The sequence below is a fragment of the Cherax quadricarinatus genome, chromosome 24, assembly GCF_038502225.1.
Source record: "Cherax quadricarinatus isolate ZL_2023a chromosome 24, ASM3850222v1, whole genome shotgun sequence".
NCBI classification, from domain to species: Eukaryota; Metazoa; Arthropoda; class Malacostraca; order Decapoda; family Parastacidae; genus Cherax; species Cherax quadricarinatus.
The window spans coordinates 4,736,274-4,756,291 of record NC_091315.1 but is presented as its reverse complement, the minus strand read 5'-3'; the positions used below and the strand labels follow the sequence as shown (position 1 = coordinate 4,756,291).

Sequence of the window (20,018 nt, the reverse complement as noted above, 5' to 3'; positions counted from 1 at the left end):
AGACTTGGCAGACGATGCAACATCCCCCCAATGAAAAGCAGGGGTGTCACTAGCACGTTAAGAGACCATACTATAAGTGTCAGGGGCCCGAGACTGTTCAACTGCCTCCCAGCATACATAAGGGGGATTACCAACAGACCCCTGGCAGTCTTCAAGCTGGCACTGGACAAGCACCTAAAGTCGGTTCCTGACCAGCCGGGCTGTGGCTCGTACGTTGGTTTGCGTGCAGCCAACAGTAACAGCCTGGTTGATCAGGCTCTGATCCACCAGGAGGCCTGGTCACAGACCGGACCGCGGGGGCGTTGACCCCCGGAACTCTGTCCAGGTAAACTCCAGGTAATAGGAAGATTTGGTGCTATTGTTTCCCAAAATGGCTGTCACTAGTGAAAATTCTGGGGATGACATGCATTTGGAAGGTGACATTGAACCAAATTTCCATGTTAGGGACCTGGATAAGGAAGTAGAAATTTTACGAATGAAATTAGCCCTCTCCGAAGGGGCAAGCATCTTGTTTACTGCTACAGTGAGTAATTGATCCCAGATGCAGTACCAGTATACGACCTGTGGTCAAGCGACCGCAGCTCCATGCGGTCCAGTGTTGCAGAGTGTATTTTAATAAGAGACAGTACATCTCTTACCTTAGCAGGACAATTAAGGAAAATCCTGCTCCCACTTTATTACCATGGTAAAGATAGTGGACATTGTTGTCTATGCTTAAGACAGCAAGATTTAAACATTCTGCTTTGCCTCATGGAGGAAGTGGCAAGGAAGCAAAGGTACTAGGTCAGCTTTTCCTTTGTGCTGGGGGCAGTGACGGCGTGTGGCGTTGTGGCGTCTTCAGATTACTTTTGACTCTACTGAGAGTGACACTGATGCCAGGATAACCAACAAAGAACGATCTGTGCGTTAGTGTGAACAAAGTGTCTCACAAAACACAGTAAACACTTACAGAGAAGTGTGATCAGCTTTTTTAGTGATAAGACTGTGAACAATAAAGACAAATCTTGTGGAACATAGTGTACCAGTGTGCATATTCCTAGACTATGGAAGACGTGGACATCCAAGGACACTTCAGCTTCTATCAAGTCACCGATACCTGTCGAAGGTGTGAAGAACACCATAGCTCACGCTACAAGAGCAAGGTAGGTTACAAATTTCTTGTAGTACAGGGGACTGCGCAGTTCTTGAGTTGCAAGGAGTTTGTAATCAACCTATAGTCAGCAGTGAGGTGCAGACTTTTGAGTCCACACAAGTAAGTTTGTCAGCCATCAGTGAATGAAATATGGTGACATAACACCCCCTAGGGGTAATTTATAATCTTACAAATTATAACTCATTACAGCCCGTTGAGAGATGATCATGACAACAATTCAAGACCTCGTCTGCAGGGGCGGCTGTGTAGACGATTTGCTGTCTTTTATCAGCTAAGCGTTCCCTATATTTACATTTATAAATTAAGCTTAGCTGGTAATGCCATTTCTCAACACCCTGGTTGCAGAAGAAAAGGGACGGTTAAGGACTGAACATACAAAGATCCAAGAACACAGAGCCTTAGAGGAGCTTAGGGCTCAAGAAAGAGCTAAAGAGAGGCAGCTTGCTTCTCACCCAGCCACAGACACGAGGGTAGATGTTTTTCATTTGGATAAAGCCATAAAATTTGTGCCCAAATTCCTAGAGAAAGACCCAGACCAGTTTTTTCTGTTATTTGAAAGTACGGACAAATCCCAAGTTTGACCAGAAAAGGAATGGGCGACATTAGCAAGAACCCAATTAGTTGGTAAAGGGTTACAGGCCATTATTTCTTTAGAAGGATCGGCCTTTTCTGATTATCATAAGCTAAAAGAGGTAGTTTTACTGGCTTATCAAATGTTGCCGGAAAGGTACAGACAGAAGTTTAGAGGACTAAAGTTTCAAGCAGGGCAGTCTTTGGTGGAATATGGTAAGGAGAAGATGTCACTTCTAAATAGGTGGTGTCGCTCAAAGGGGGTGGTAGGCAATTATGAGGGTGTAATTACCTTAATTTTGTTTGAGGATATTTTGAGAAATGTTCCTCCTGACCTTAAGGCATATCTTGAGGAGAAGGATCTTGATGATTTTAATAATGCTTTAGAGCTGGGTGACAGATTTTTAGCTAACCAAAAATTTGGTAGTAGTTACCAACCCCCACATACTAATAATGGTAAGTTTTCTCCTTCCACCAATAGGAATAAGAAATTAAAGAAGTTTAAGCCACCCATTTATCAGCCTAATAACCACCAGAGTTTTAATAAGCCTAATTTTCCGGTACCTACTCGAAATGGTTTTAAGTCAGCTGTCACAGGTCCAGGACTACAAGGAACAGGTGGGACGAGTCCAGTTCCCCAGAGTCAAGGGATCCAACCTAGGTCAAATGGGCAGGGGGCCTTTAAACCTTATTACTGTACTTATTGTCATAAACAGGGCCATCTGCAGCCATATTGCAAGAAGATGCGTAGAGATCAGGCGCTTGCTGGAGCTTCTCAGGTAGATACACCAGGTACCCACACGGTAGCTAATATTGAAGCACCACCTCTGGGTATATCAGGTAACTCAGCAGTTTTGGACCCTCGGATGAAGGTCTTTACAAGTCCATGGTGGCCTTACACCAAAATGAAGGTAGGGTAACAGGTGTTATGTCTTTGAGGGACACTAGTAGCACGTACACCTTGCTTCGTAGGGGCATATTGCCAGTGTCGGATGACATACACTGGGTTGGACGTTCTGCTCAAAGGAATTACCGGATTCACTGTCAAGACTCCAGTGCACCGGTTATGGGTGGAGTCTGCATACCAGTGTGGTTACTTAGCTGTAGGTGTCACAGAGGATATACCTTGTGAGGGGGTTGACCTACTTTTAGGCAATAATGTCATGGGTTGTCTTGAAAGTGAGGAACCTCTGGTTTGGAGGGACCCAGCCTCACAGAGTTGGGAGGAAAAAGCTAGGGCTACCTTGCCTGAGTTATTTCCAGTGTGTGCAGTAACCAGGAAAATGTCAAAAGATAAGAGGGCAGTCTCCCTCTGTGACTCTTTAGATCTTGGGGATTATTTGGGTTTGGGAAATCTATTCCTCGAGCCTAGCCTGCAGGGGGCTCGGGGTTGTGATGAACCATCCCAGGCAGGACCCTGTTTGAGTGGGGGTCTAGGAGCTGGTATAGGGGAGGCGACTCCTACTCGAGAGCAGCTGATCGAGGCCCAGGGGTGTGACTACACCCTAAAAGCTATTCGGTCATTTGCTGTTACCGAGGAAGAGGCCTCTCAACTAGCTAAATGTTTCTTTTTTGCAGACAGTATTTTGATAAGAAAGACCCTATCGGACGCGACATCTAATGATAGAGCAAGGCAGGCACTCTACCAAGTGGTGGTGCCAGAACAATTTAGGTGTCAGGTTTTGTGTTTGGCCCACGATGTTCCCATGGGTGGACATTTAGGTGTTAAAAAGACTATGGGCAAGATTTCTAAAAAATTTTACTGGCCCCAGGTATGGGAATCAGTGGGTAAGTATGTAGAATCATGTCCAGTTTGCCAAAGAGTAGGAAAACCTAATCAGGGAATTAAACCTGCCCTTCTTAACCCTATTACAGTAGCCGGAGAACCTTTTATCAGCCTGGTGGTGGATTGTGTGGGGCCACTACCCAGGACCATGATGGGAAACCAGTACTTACTTACTATTATTTGTTCCTCTACCAGGTTTCCGGAGGCCATTCCATTACGTAAAATTACAACATGCGTGGTCTTGAGAGCATTGGTGAATTTTTTTACGCAGGTAGGGATCCCTAAGGAAATTCAAACAGATCAGGGGTCAAATTTTACATCTAAACATTTTTGCACAGTTTTGGGGGAGTTTAATATTAAAATGATGACCTCTACCACCTATTACCCAGAGAGTCAAGGGGTTGTGGTGTGGTTTCACCAGTCTCTCAAAACTATGCTGTGTGCTTATTGTGCCCAGTACCAGAAGGACTGGGATGAGGGTATCCCCCTCCTTTCATTTGCCATGCGGGACAGCACTCACGACTCATTACGCTATAGTCCCTTCGAACTGATCTATGGTCACCAGGTACGGGGACCACTGACAATTTTGAAGGATTACTGGCTTGGTGAGGATTGTGAGGCTGCCCCCTCGGAAGATTTTCTCGCTTTCAGAGACCATTTGGCTCACATGAAGCGTCTGGCGGTTGAGAACCTGCACATCAGCCAAACCAACATGAAGAAACAATTTGACCGTAAGTCTGTGCCTCGTACCTTTGAAGTGGGGTAGGAGGTACTAGCATTGGAGCTGGTGCCTGGTAATGCCTTAAAAGCGAAGTTCAGTGGGCCATACAAGGTGGTGGAAAAGGTCACAGATCAAAATTACAGAATTCACACACCTGGGCAGCGGAAGTCTGAATGGGTGGTACATATAAACAGGCTGAATAGGTACCATCAAAGAGGTGTGGCGTGTGTAAATATAGTAGGTGACCCAGGGGCAGACACTAGACAATTATCCTGTACCAAAGAACCGGAAGTAGGTTATGCATTTTGTGGGCATGGTAACATTTTATAGAAAGTTCTGTCCAAATTTGTCAAAGGTGATCTCTCCACTAACTGGCCTGACTACCCCCAAGCGTACATTTGTGTGGGATATGAAGTGTCAGAGGGCATTTGAACATGTAAATCCTTGCTTACAAGTGCTCCTGTGCTGGCTAGCCCTAATTTCACATTGCCATTTTCTCTACAAGTAGATGCCAGTGATACTGGTGTTGGGGCTGTGTTACTGCAAGAAGTAGAGGGACAATTGTTGCCAGTCAGCTACTTTTCGGCAAAACTGAAGAAGCACCAGCAACACTATGCCACCATAGAAAAGGAGGCTCTTGCTTTAGTGTTGGCAGTGCAACAGTTTGAGGTGTATATATCATCATCAGTTCACCCTATAACTGTGTATAGTGACCATAATCCTTTACGTTTCCTTCACTTAATGAGGAACCAGAATCAGAGACTTACGAGGTGGGCCTTGTTTCTCCAATCTCTTAATCTTGTGATTCATTATGTGAAGGGAGCGGAGAATGTGGTTGCTGATGCCTTGTCTCGTGTTTAAAGTGCACGATGTAGTGTATAGATCACTTATATATTCTTATTTTGCAGTGATTTGCGGTAGACGAGTAGATGGAACCCTGGACCACCCAAAAGAGAAGAACAGGTTGAGCTGGAGCTGGAGGTATCAGGATTCCTTAGTGTGTGTGTATTTGGGGGGTAGTCACATCAAGTGCCATGCCTAGGTAAGGTATGCTACGTTTTTTAGGTGTTGGCTGGAATGCCTCACCTCTGTTTTATGTTGGTATAGGGACTGTAGGACCTAACATTTTAGTGAATGTGGGGCTGGCGGTGATGCCCTCCACTGTTTGGGTCATGTCTCTTGATCCGAGGTGTTTTCGTTTTCCAGGACTCTTTTCAATTTTTCCTTTTTGGATCACCGCTGGGGTGACTCCAGGGTCCTTCGAATGACATGTAGGTCTCGGCCTGGGAGGTCCACCTTTTGGGGGTCTTCAGTGATGACTCCAGGGTTTTACGGCCACAGTCCCACCAACAAGATTTATGTGACTATCCACCCGTTGTTTTTGGGGCCTGATATTTTCCCCCCTCCTGTGCTCTCCTGATGCTCGCAAAGGTGTGTCATGGGGAACCAGTTTTGTTTACTTATGATTGCTGTGAGATGGGAGTTATAATGTGATGTTGCTTTCTAAGTAGAATTTAACATGTAAATTTTTTTTTCCTTTCCATTGAACTCCTGGAAAATGTACTTACTGCTTAAAAGTTTTTTTGCTGGCACATACAGTTTGGTTTGCCTAGCAACACACTGAACTTTGGTGTTACTTCATAAAATGGCATTACTCAGGGGCACTTTTGTACAAAGTTAACTTGCTCGTTTATAAGTTTGCTTGATGTAATTTAGGTAAAATGCATCAACGCCAGTGCCTGGCCAGCGCTGTGTTGTGATGGTGCCTTTTCTTAACACAGTTGTCTAAGAGTGTGACTGTGGGCTCGTTTGGCATAGAACTTGATCACTTTTATGTTTGCCGAGTTTCACATGTCTGCAATCTAGTACCTCAGTTTGTTAATATTGCATATTTGTAGTACCAAAAGACCGTGATTGTATGGTGGTCATTCCCCAGTTATCATTTTGCCCATTGCCTCAGACCTTAATGTGGGGTTTATTTTCTTTCTTTTTCCTTTTGCCTAGCAGTGTCCGTAGGGACCCCACTAGCAGAGTGAGACCTATGGTCTGGGGGTGGGGGTGTTATGCAGGGTTCTGCATGACATTGTAATGTACATATAGTGGAGAAGTGTGCCATAATAGTATGAATGTTATAATTGTAAATAATAATTTTATAATTCATAATGTGCATTTGGGGGCACTGTAAAGTACTCTAAATGTAATTACAAAGAAATACTGAGAGGTAGTTATTTTCCAACTGTGTTTGGGTATTCGGGGTAAGCGTGGCTTGGGGCAGTCATGTGGAGTCAGCATGGTGTGGAGGTTGGCGTCGGAGATGCTGTGTATTTAAGCTAAGTTCATAGTTGTATACTCCTTTTGTTTAGCTAACCCAAGCCATAGGCTCTTCTATGGCTTACCTGTATGCCCACCTGGGCTCTGACATGGTCAGGGTGCTGTGGGATGAGTGAGGAAATAAGAAATGGGGTTTGTAGTGGAGTAGTGACGGCCTGGCGCTGACTAGGCCTAGTGGTTATGGTGGCTGGACCTCCAGCCAGCTGTTTCTTGTGTATCCTCATTTGGGCATTTAGGATTAAGGTGAGTCTAGAGTGTGTATATAGTGTTATGTTGAATAAATAGATATATTTTCCTAACTGGGATTTTTGCCTAACCCTCTGTTAACCAACCCATTGAAGTACACATACTGGTTTTTCGATTTCTGTTTTGACTGGGATAGCCCTGGGTGGCCTGTTTATGCTTGAAATGTGTGTAACTTTTACCTTTGCCCTTAGACAAGGTTCAAGCCTCCAGCTATCCCACATTTCTGCATAACAGGCATTAACTAGGTTAGGGATAATCCACAACTTATCCACTGCCTATCATCCTCAGTCCCAAGGCACCTTGGAAAGCTTCCATCAGACATTAAAAACCATGATGAGAACTTTTTGCATGCATTTTCCTACAGACTGTGATGAATCACTACCTTTGTTGCTGTTCTCAGTGCGAGAAACGGTGCAAGAGTCTACCGGGTATAGTCCGTTTGAGCTGATCTTTGGGCACAATGTACGAGGTCCTCTTCGGGTGCTCAAAGAAGGATGGATGGGAGGAGACGTTAGCTCAACACTCTACAACCCGTCTTCAAGGTTGCAGGTGGCACATCAGTTAGCCAAGGCTAGCCTAAAGACAGCTCAAAATAAGATGAAACAGAGGTATGACAGAAATGCACAATTCCGCTCCTTCCATCCAGGAGATAAGGTGTTGTTGCAGGAACCTATACCTGGCCACACCTTGAAAGCTAGATTTACGGGACCTATGCAAATTGTAAGTAAATTATCTGATGTAAATTATGTGGTAGCTCCCATTGATAAGACCTCAAAAACTAAAACTTACCACATTAATCAATTAAAATCTTTTCATACACCAGATAAAGTCCCAGTAATGACTCTGTCCTCTTCCTCTGAGGACGACTCTGATTCTTTGCACTCTATTTCTGAAATTAATGTTAAACATTCAAATTCTGTCCTCCTCAAGAACCCTAGCCCTTTAATGGAGGGATTATCTGAAATGCAAGCAACAAGTTTAACTGAGCTTCTACAGTCATACCCTAATATTTTTTCGGAGGTGCCGAAAAAATGTACGTTAGGTTATCATGATGTAGACATGGGAAACTCAAAACCTATTAAACTCTCCCCCTACAGAGCTAATCCTGAAAAGCAGAGGCTACTTCAGCAGGAAGTAGAATTTCTGTTAAAGCATGGTTTAGTGGAGGAGTCATCTAGTCCATGAGCTTCACCGTGCATCCTTGTTAAAAAAGCTGATGGAGGGTTTTGTATGTGTACAGACTACCGTAAGGTAAATGAGGTCACAATCACAGATGCTTACCCTCTTCCTCGTCTGGATGACGTAATTGACTTTGTGGGTAAGGCTACTTTTGTGTCCAAGTTAGATCTCCTTAAAGGTTACTATCAGGTACCTTTGACAGACAAGGCGAAGGAAATCTCTGCCTTCGTAATTCCAGGAGGTCATTATCAATACACAGTTACCCCCTTCGGAATAAAAAACTCCCCCTCTTCATTCCAGAAACTTATCCATCAGGCTATTAAAGGACTTGAAGGCACGGCAGCATACCTGGATGATATTGTTGTGGTGTCTGATACTTGGGATCAACACCTACTTAGACTTAAGGCTCTTTTTGAGACCTTTCAGAGTTCCCATTTAACTGTTAATTTATCTAAATCTTCCTTTGGCCAGGCCACTGTCACTTTTCTAGGCCATGAAGTAGGTAGTGGTAAAGTTGCTCCTAAACTTGCTAAAGTTCTTGCTATTAAAGATTATCCAGTTCCTCATGATAGGAAATCTCTTCAACGTTTCCTAGGCATGATAGGATTTTACAGAAGATTCTGTAAGAATTTCTCAGACATTGTAGCCCCTCTTACCTCTCCTACCAGTCACAAAGTTCCCTTTAATTGGACCCCAGAGTCTCAAAATGCTTTTGACAAAGCAAAAAGATTATTGTGTACTGCACCCATTCTTTTGTCTCCAAACTTCTCCAAACCCTTTTCATTACAGGTTGATGCTTGTGAGTCTGGGGTTGGGGCAGTACTATTGCAAAACGAGAACGAGGAGTTGCAGCCTGTAGCCTACTTCTCGGCCAAGTTCCAGCCGCATCAGAGGACTGGCTTTGGAGCATTTCGATTTTTATGTGGGCCAGACATCGCAGGTGGTCACCGTCTACAGTGATCACAATCCTCTAGTATATCTCCAAGCCATGAAGAACCACTTCACAAGGCTCATGCATTGGGCTTTAAGACTGCAATCTTACTCTCTCTGAATTAAATATATTGCCGGCAAAGGAAATATGTTGGCAGACTCTTTATCTAGAGTCTAACTATATTATTTAATTATATATTAGGTTACGATGTTAGGTTAATTGTGATACCCCGTTTCATGCTCTTTTTTTTTATCCCCTGCTGTGGGGTTTTTTTTTTAGTGAGGGGATGCGGGCTACCGTCCGCCTGTATCTTGGACCTATGTTAGCTCGACTGACTGCTGTCTCGATCTGGGTTTAGGGTTTGGCTTTTTGTCACGAGGAAAGCTGAGCTCTATCTAAGAGTTGGATGGTTGAAAGTAAAGGTGGTCCCATTATTTTTTGCCATGGCGGCACTGTTACCACTGGGAGGTGGCAGCCTAATCCTGAGCCTTCTCGGGGTGGGGGTGTGGCATGCAAAGAGTATATAACCTTTATTCGGTGCATGTACACACCCTCATTTACAGGCTATCTCCCCCATCCAGCAAACCAGGTGACTGAGAGTTGACGATTGGGCCCCGTCGTTCAACTAGTAACCAGGTTCCAGCCAATAAGATGGTTTGGGCAATCGCAGAGGTTATGTGGGTACCACTCTCCTGTCTGCCCTTGTCATTCCCATTCTAGGGCTGGTTGAAGCACGGTCTGCTCTCCTGTGGCTTCTATTCTGCCTTGCTTACCGTGGAGTGCACTAATACCTATCACTGTGCATAGTGTATATAGTGTACATATTGCTGTTCTAAATTGAAGGATAATATAAGTCAAAACTTTTCTGCTCTGTTTATTTTGCTCTCTTTACATCCAGGATAACAGGCCATTTGGAATCTTGGGTTGTAATAGTAGATCTCATGATTAATCAGTATTATGAATTAGAAGAAAAGATTCTTTCTTGCAAAAGTCAGGCCTTGAATAAATTAAAATGCGTAAACCAGGCAGTTAATCAGTCTGCTCCAACAAATAGTATGTCTTTGCCAAAACTCCCAGAATTATGTTTACCTGTATTTAATCCTGGAGAAAATTGGGAGGAGTTTTGGTCAAGTTTTAAAGCAGCTGTGCATGACAGGAGTGACCTAGCATGTGTAACTAAATTATTTTACCTCAAAGGACAGGTAAGAGGAGATGCTCACATACTCATACAAGCCTTTCCCAATGTAGATGACTCTTACAAGCATATAGAACAAAGTAGGTTGGATCTAGTGAATATCATTATTAATTTAAAATCTCCAGATCACACTTACAAAGGTTTACAGCAGTTTAGAGTTAAACTATAGAGCACTTTCAAAACTTTAAGTAATAAATATAATCTGAAGGAATAAGACTGGTTATTGAGTGCCATGGTATAGAATAAATTAAGCTGTAAAACGCTTGAATGGGTCTCAAACAAATATCACAAAGGTTATTTTGGTCTGGAGGAAATAAGACTAGGTCTACAAGAATTAATTGTGCAGTTGCATACCAGCCAACTAACTCATTTTAAAGATGCAACACATAATGACTCTGAGGTATCTGTCAAGTTTCACAAAGGGAAAAATTATCCCAATGGTAATAATCAAATTTCATTTCCTAAAAAGAGTTGCATAGGTGCATATCAAGTAACAGGAATCAGAAATAATGATTCTCCACAAGGTAAGAAGAATAAGTACCCTCCTAAGAGTAGCCCAGTTAATAAGAAACCAGTCAAAGAAAAGAGAGATTGTCTTTTCTGCAAGGGTACTCATTTTTCTAAGAATTGCAATGCATACAATTCATGGAATGATAAAGTCGAAAGATTGGAGGAACTTGACAGATGTATGAGGTGTTTAGGTAATCACAATGTAAAGGATTGTCATGCCAAATTAAACAACTGTTATCAATGTCACAAAGGAAGACACCATATAGTCATGTGTAAGGGTCTATATGATAATGTTGATAATAATCATAATGTTGACAATCCTGACACAACAGTAGCTAATGTAAAAATTTCTGCTAATGTTAATAATGGTGGTTTTGCTGAAGTAGCCTTACCTGTGTTACAGGTAAAAGTTGATGATAAAAGGCATAAATCAAGAAATGTAACTGCATTATTAGACCAGGGATCCCAACGTACTTTCATTAAATGTAAATGTCTTAATGGTATGAAAGTACAGATGGGAGATCCTACAACTCTAAAATTATCTGGTTTTCTCTCAGATAAAAAAGCTCAATTGTATGACACTGTTTATGTAACTGTCAGGTTGGGGAATGAGAAAAAACGTGTTAATGCAGTAATTGTAGATAGACTTCCAGAGAAAATATCTACAGCAGGGCTTAGAAAAGCTACAGAAAGACTTTCACATAATGTAAATTTAGCACCTGGTGTAAGTGATGATTCTGTAGGCCCAATAAATATTTTGATAGGTGGTGACGGTTATGCCTCTTTTGTAAAGGGTATGGTAAAGAAATGTGGTGTCACCCTTCTGAAGACTGTAGGAGGCCATGTAATGTATGGTAGGATTCCTCGTAATAATTATGCATGACTAGAGGAAACTACCAATACCATAACTTTGTGTCTTATTCATGAAATCGTGCCCCAGTATAATTCTTCCATAGAGGATGGTGTGGAGCCAATGCATAAATTGTGGGAATTATACAGCATTGGAATAAATGTAAATGAAGAAAGTCCAGACGATTCTTTTACTCAGGAACAATACCTGAGAGATGTAAAATTTGAATCTGGACAATACTGGGTACGACTTCCGTGGAGACTGAACCATCCAGAATTGCCCAATAATAACAGAATGGCATATGGACAATTAAAGGCTCAGCTCCGCGAACCGAGTAAGACACCAGAATTGTTAACTGCCTATAATGATATAATTGCTAAGCAGTTAATTAATAAATTCATAGAAGAGGTACCTCCTGAGCAAGCCAAAATTTATGGTCACTATTTGCCACATCACGGAGTGAAGAAGGATTCTAAGACCACTCCTCTGAGGATTGTGTTTAATTGTAGTGCCAGGAGTAACAAAAATGTACCTAGTTTAAATGACTGTTTGATGACAGGTCCGTCGTTGATGGAAAAATTAGGAGATATCTTATTAAATTTCAGGGTGAAGAATTATGCCTTTACGGCTGACATAAGTAAAGCTTTCCTAAGAGTTTACAAGAGGCTGACCGGGATTGTACCCGCTTCTTATGGCCTGAGAATCCTAGTGACCCACTTAACCCTCTGAAAACCTTTCGCTTTAGGAGCGTATTATTTGGTGCTGCAGCCAGTCCATTCCTACTTCAAGCAATGATAAATGCACACCTTAAAGGTATGGGAAGTCCCTTGAGTAAAGTAATGAACAAACAATTTTATGTGGACAATTTCCTGGGTGTGACGTCAACTGAAGAGGAACTGTTAATGACTTATGGAGAGGCTAATGAAATAATGCAAAATGCAAATATGCCTCTGAGGGAATGGAATAGTAATTTAAAGGACAAAACAAGAAAAGATTACCCTGGAGATGAAGTACCAAAATGTAGTAATGTATTTGGATTAACTTGGGATACTGAGAGAGATTTGTTAATGTTTAAACCTAATAATTACAGTATGCCCACTACAGTATGATCCACTAGGTTTAGTGTCACCCCTTACTATAAGTGGGAAATTATTAATACAGAAAGCATGGAAACTTAAATGTGCTTGGGATGAAATTCTACCTGAGGAATTCATTAACAGGTGGGATGAATTAATTGGTGATTATGAAAAAAATTCCAATGTTGGAGTTCCCATGCCAGGTGGCCAATCCAAATAGGAAAAATGTACTCCACATTTTTTTGTGATGCTTCAAAATTGGCATATGGAGCAGTTGCTTACCTTCAATGTAATAGTGTTATCTCTCTTGTTATGTCTAAGGCTAAAGTATCTCCAATTAAATCATGTACTTTACCTCAGTTGGAATTAACAGCCATTGATGTAGGTGTCAAATTAGCTAATTATATAAGAAATAAGTTGCAAGAGATAAATATTAGCGACACTGTAATTTGGTCTGATAATGAGGTATCCTTACAATGGATTCGTAATGGAAATAGCAAAATTGTGTACGTACAAAACAGAGTCGCTGAAATTAATCAGATGCAAGAGAAATATAATAGTTTGAGTCAGCATATGTTAACATTTAATCATATACCTGGTGAGGAGAATCCAGCTGATTTCTTGTCTCGAGGTTTACCTTATGCTAAATTTGTAAATGCTGTATCATGGTTTAAAGGACCGAGCTGGTTGGTAAATAAAGCTAATTGGCCTGTACACAATTCATATATTGCTCCTGTTGAAATTACTGTGACCACCGCTTCAATAGTTTGTCCTTCCTTAGCTATTGATATAAATAGGTATTCTTCTTTACCCAAACTAATCAGTGTAACTAAGTTGGAGTTTAAATTTCAAAACATGATGAATATCTCATATAAGCTTTCACATCCTCTTGAATATTGGATAAAGAGGGTACAAGAAGAAATCTATGGAAATGAGATTAAATTGATGATGGAAAGAAAAATTGTGAAAGGTTCCATATTAGAGAAATTGGGACTGTATTTAGAGAACAATGTAATTAGGTGCAGAGGTAGGTTACAAAATGTTGAATTGGGTGATTATGCTAAACACCCTATCTTACTGCCCAAAACTCATCATCTAACAAATTTAATTGTGCTAAATGCCCATAAAAATGTAATGCATGGTGGGGTACAAGATACCTTAAATTGTATTAGGGAAACTTTCTGGATTCCACAAAGACGGCAAAGTGTAAAAAGGGTGATTAAATCTTGTGTAATATGTCGCCGTGTGGATGCCAGATCCTATATGTACCCAGGTCCTCCACCATTGCCAAAGAAGAGTGTACAATTAGTGAAACCATTTGATGTAACAGGTGTAGACTATAGTGGTCCAATAATTTTAACAGGTACTTCAGATGGTGTTCCACTGAAAGTGTATGTTTGTTTGTTCACCTGTACTGCTACTAGGGCAGTTCATTTAGAAGTGGCACAGGACTTGTCTGCAGAACAGTTTATACAGCTGTTTCGAAAATTTTCAGCTAGGAGATCATGTCCGAGATTGATGATTTCGGATAATGCCACAAATTTTGTAGCAGGTGCTCAACATTGGATAGAGTTAAATAATAGTAATGATGTTCAATCTCTGTTAACCCAACGAGGGTGTATCTGGAAATTTATTACTCCTAGAGCCCCTTGGCAGGGGGGGGCTGTACGAAAGACTGATAGGCACAGTGAAGCAGTGTCTCTGTAAAGTACTACACTGGAAGAAAATTAATTTGGAAGAATTCCGTGCAGTGTTAGTGGAAGCGGAAAATCGGATAAATAATAGGCCTGTCTCATACATGAGTGATACACCTGATACAGATGTATTAACACCTTCTCACCTAATATGTGGAAGGAAATTGGAAACTGCCCCTGTCTATAGAGATAATCTGGAAGAAAGTGATGAAGATTACAATGATGCGGCAGTGTTGTATGATAAATTTAAAATGTTAAGTAAAGTAATTGATCATTGGTCTAATGTGTGGCTTAAGGAATTTCTTCTTACACTATGTGAACACTTTTGTGGTGCGACAGAGGCAGTAAATCGACAGAACATTCAACCAGGTGACATTGTGTTGATTGACACTGAACAACATCGAACATTGTGGCCTCTGGGCAAAGTATTGACATTGTACCCAGATGCACAAGGTGTTGTCCGGAACGTCAAACTGCTGTGTCGTGGTCAGGAAAGTTTACACACAATTAATAAATTGAATCCCTTGGAATTAAATGGTATTCAATCAAACATAAATGAAAATCTGAGGGAAAGTGACACAAGTGATATTGAAGATAACGCTGACAGAGTGATGCCGGAAGACGAAATCGTGGTAAGACCTACTAGGAGAACAGCCACTCAAGCCAGAACAGGCTGGAATCATCTCCTAAAGGAAGGAGTAATTTGAGTCGTTTAGCAACGAACTCCGGCCGGCCGCAGTGTGGAAAATAATGTATTTTCCGGAAAAAATACAGTGTATTTTTAATGTAAATTAGTGTAATACATTGTATTTAATAAAATTTATGTTATAAAAAATGGGAAGTCCTGTGCTTGCGCAGAAGAGACTCGCCATGTTTGAACTAGTCAACGCAAACGTTAGTGAATAATGGGAAGAATTTTCGTGCTCTAGAGGTTAAATTGGGCTGGCACCTCTCAAATAGGATCCAAAATTGTTGGATGTGCATTCCTGCATAATTTGAGATATCAGGCGACTGGACAAGACAGCTCCAGGAACCTCAGATAAGCTATCTAGATTGTGTTGTAATTCTGGCCAGTATTATCATCATAAATTTAGTTAGAATGAGGTTTTTGAGCATGATACACATTAATCTCCAGTCAAATTGGTGAGTGATATTAAGGTATATTCTCCTTCTGTTATATAAATGTGTATAAGTATCATTAATTTAAATATACAGTCCACCAATTTTTATATTTACCAGAATTCCTGGTGTGTATGTACATTTCATTTGTAATTATAGGTCTAGAGCAACTTGTGGATATGACAGTTGTAGGTATCGAAGGGGGACATTTTTGTGACCTAGGTGTCCCAAATTTCTACTTGTCTATTTAACTTTGATAAATAATAATTATCTTTGTTACCATTTACTGGTATGTGCATTATGAGTTACATCCAGATAAATGCAATTTTCCATATATATATATATATGTATGTATATATATATATATATATATATATATATATATATATATATATATATATATATATATATATATATATATATATATATATAAGATGTGCACCTTCATATGATAACCCTATACTGCACGAATATGACAGTATTCTGAGGCAGATTTTTACGAAAGTACTTAACCTTACTCTAGAAGACGGGCAGTGGAACCAAGCTACACTTCCAGTCAGACTAGGAGGCATTGGTGTGCGCAAGTCATCACAGATTGCGTTACCTGCTTTTCTGTCCTCGTGTATTGCATCCAGAGAGCTTGTAGCAGCGATTCTCCCTGAACATCTTAGGGACAAGATAGGAGTCCAGGACCAAAAATTCATTGACGGAGCAATGATCTGGGATAATCTAACCGGCTCTGGAGCCAGACCTGCTCCCCCCAACAACTACAAACAATCGCACTGGGATGGTCCAATAGTGGAAAATATTGCCTCAACAATGCTTCAGAGTGTGTCAGGGAAGGATAGAGCCCGCCTCCTGGCAGTGAGAGCCCCTCATGCTGGGGACTTTCTGTTGGCTGTTCCCAACTCCAGCCTTGGCACACGTCTCGACCCACAGACCATCTGCATCGGTGTTGCCCTTCGACTTGCCGCCCCTATTCTCGCCGAACACAGGCGTATTTGTGGCAGTGAAGCAGCAGACCGATTCGGGTACCATGGTCTTGTGTGCCGTAAATCCGAGGGAAAGATTGCAAGACATGAGGAGGTTAATAACATTATCAAGAGGAGCCTCACAACAGCTGGATGCCCAGCAGTAAGGGAGCCACCCCAACTATGCAGATCTGATGGCAGCCAGAAGCGTCCAGATGGTATCACCCTTCAAGCCTGGACAGATGGGAAGCAGGTGGTGTGGGACTATACATGTGCATCTATTTTGGCTGATACCTATCTCCAATACACCAGGGAGGAAGGAGGGGCAGCTGCCAGCTTCAGGGAGTCCCAAAAGTCTAGAAAATATGGAGAACTTGCCCATCATTATATGTTTGTTCCCATAGGCTCAGAGACCCTTTTCTCATGGGGAAAGAGTGCATCTAAATTCCTTAAGGAGCTGGGAAAAAGACTCATCAGGGTAACTAGGGATCCCAGCGCAGCTAGTTTTCTGTTCCAGCGGCTCAGTGCGGCTGTTCAAAGGGGTAATGCCTGCTGTATTTTGGGCACACGCCCCAGCTCTGAGGAGCTGGATGAGATTTTCGCCTTATAATAGGTGATACACACGTAACAACATGTACCGTATATGCCACCTTTATATCAACAATGTATCTCTTAAATCTTCTGTACCATATTATGTAATAAAATATTCCTATTAGTAAAAAAAAATAAATATGAAAAGATGGGGTGGTAGGGGAAGTGGAATATTCAAATGGCTTCAGGAAGAAATCCAAATATTTTTCCTTGAAGCCTTTTTATCCACTTCTCCGAGGCTATGGGTCCCACAATTTACACCAGAGGTGGACCCCTCATATATATATTAAATATATATATATATATATATATATATATATATATATATATATATATATATATATATATATATATATATATATATATATATATATATATATATATATATATATATATATATACATATGTCGTGCCGAATAGGCAGAACTTGCGATCTTGGCTTAAATAGCAACGCTCATCTTGCCATATAGGACAAGTGAAAATTTGTGTATGCAATAATTTCGCCAAAATCTTTCTGAACCTAACGAAAAAAATATATTTCACTGTGTTTGTTTAGTATTAAATTATTGTAAACAAATCTAAAATATATTTAGTTGGGTTAGGTTAAAATAAATTGTTCTTGTTAAAATAAGGCTAGGTAAGTTTCTAAGATTCTTTTGGTGCAAAATTAAAAATTTTTACATTAACATTAATGAAAAAAATATATCTTTAAACGTTTAAGAGAAAATTTCAGAAAGGAATTAATTTTAAATTAGTTCTTGCTAATTGGTCAGTTTTACATATTCGGCACGACATATATATATATATATATATATATATATATATATATATATATATATATATATATATATATATATATATATATATATATATATATATATATATATATATATATGCTAGAAATTTGTGAAAGTAACTCACTTGGGGGAGTTAGCGATGAGTTTTCCATCTTTGCGCCAGGTGATGGAGGGGACAGGGAAGCCTCCTGCTGGACATGACAGCTGCACGTCCAGACCAGCCACTGCTGTAACGTTAGGCATAGCTCGTACAAAAGGAGGACCTGTAGAAGTGGATGACGTAAGTTGCTGACGAACTTGGAATGAAGTTAAATTTTGTAACAAACTTAAACACGACTTCATTGAGAAACTTATAAGATAAGATAAGATTTCGTTCGGATTTTTAACCCCGGAGGGTTAGCCACCCAGGATAACCCAAGAAAGTCAGTGCGTCATCGAGGACTGTCTAACTTATTTCCATTGGGGTCCTTAATCTTGTCCCCCAGGATGCGACCCACACCAGTCGACTAACACCCAGGTATCTATTTGCTGCTAGGTGAACAGGACAACAAGTGTAAGGAAACGTGTCGAAATGTTTCCACCCGCCGGGAATCGAACCCGGGCCCTCCGTGTGTGAAGCGGGAGCTTTAGCCACCAGGCCACCGGGCCTGGTCATGTCGTGTAATTTCATGGACCTAATTATAGTTCATCCTATGAGAATTTTTCATTGAATTTTTCTACCATGGAATGTCCCTTCAAACTATGCTTGCTTGTCGATATTTTACCTTTAAGCAACTCTGGTATTTTACAAAATTCCAAGATGGACGATGCTCGTCATCTTCAAAAATTAACTATAATGATATGTAATACCTCTTTTTATGGGTTTTACAGATTGTAAAATGCATATTCTAAATTATATTTCTCTAATTCAAGTTCAAAAAATTAAAATTTCTCGTTAGTAAACGAGACTTGAATTGCAATCCCCTCAAGGGCTATTAATCTAGGGAATTGGATCTGTGCTCCGGTTCCTTGAATTCAGCCTGAGTACCTTCCATCACCCCCATGCGCTGTATAATCCTACGGGTTTAGCGATCCCCCATGATTATAATAATTATAATAATTGAACTGCACTTCTTTTGAAAAAACTTTCAGATAATTCTCCACGAAAATTTATATAAATGTATGTCTGCTGGAATACAGGAATATCTTATTGGTCAAGCTGAATCAGATATTCTGGAAACAACAGCTTTAGCACAAAGCTGAATCAGATATTCTGGAAACAACAGCTTTAGCACAAAGCTGAATCAGATATTCTGGAAACAACAGCTTTAGCACAAAGCTGAATCAGATATTCTGGAAACAACAGCTTTAGCACAAAGCTGAATCAGATATTCTGGAAACAACAGCTTTAGCACAAAGCTGAATCAGATATTCTGGAAACAACAGCTTTAGCACAAAGCTGAATCAGATATTCTGGAAACAACAGCTTTAGCACAAAGCTGAATCAGATATTCTGGAAACAACAGCTTTAGCACGAAGCTGAATCAGATATTCTGGAAACAACAGCTTTAGCACAAAGCTGAATCAGATATTCTGGAAACAACAGCTTTAGCACAAAGCTGAATCAGATATTCTGGAAACAACAGCTTTAGCACAAAGCTGAATCAGATATTCTGGAAACAACAGCTTTAGCACAAAGCTGAATCAGATATTCTGGAAACAACAGCTTTAGCACAAAGCTGAATCAGATATTCTGGAAACAACAGCTTTAACACAAAGCTGAATCAGATATTCTGGAAACAACAGCTTTAACACAAAGCTGAATCAGATATTCTGGAAACAACAGCTTTAGCACAAAGCTGAATCAGATATTCTGGAAACAACAGCTTTAGCACAAAGCTGAATCAGATATTCTGGAAACAACAGCTTTAGCACGAAGCTGAATCAGATATTCTGGAAACAACAGCTTTAGCACAAAGCTGAATCAGATATTCTGGAAACAACAGCTTTAGCACGAAGCTGAATCAGATATTCTGGAAACAACAGCTTTAGCACAAAGCTGAATCAGATATTCTGGAAACAACAGCTTTAACACAAAGCTGAATCAGATATTCTGGAAACAACAGCTTCAACACAAAGCTGAATCAGATATTCTGGAAACAACAGCTTTAACACAAAGCTGAATCAGATATTCTGGAAACAACAGCTTCAACACAAAGCTGAATCAGATATTCTGGAAACAGCAGCTTTAACACAAAGCTGAATCAGATATTCTGGAAACAACAGCTTCAACACAAAGCTGAATCAGATATTCTGGAA

The 20,018-nt window shown here is 40.6% G+C and overlaps 1 protein-coding gene across 1 annotated transcript in view; it reads right to left on the bottom strand.

The window, feature by feature from the left end:
- The window catches only part of LOC128690681 (cell adhesion molecule Dscam2-like), a 536,323-nt gene that overhangs the window by 365,388 nt on the left and 150,917 nt on the right, over positions 1-20,018 (bottom strand). The window contains exon 6 of the mRNA XM_070088137.1: positions 17,845-17,983. Within this exon, the coding sequence (XP_069944238.1) occupies positions 17,845-17,983 (139 nt within the window). The remainder of the gene's footprint in view (positions 1-17,844; positions 17,984-20,018) is intronic.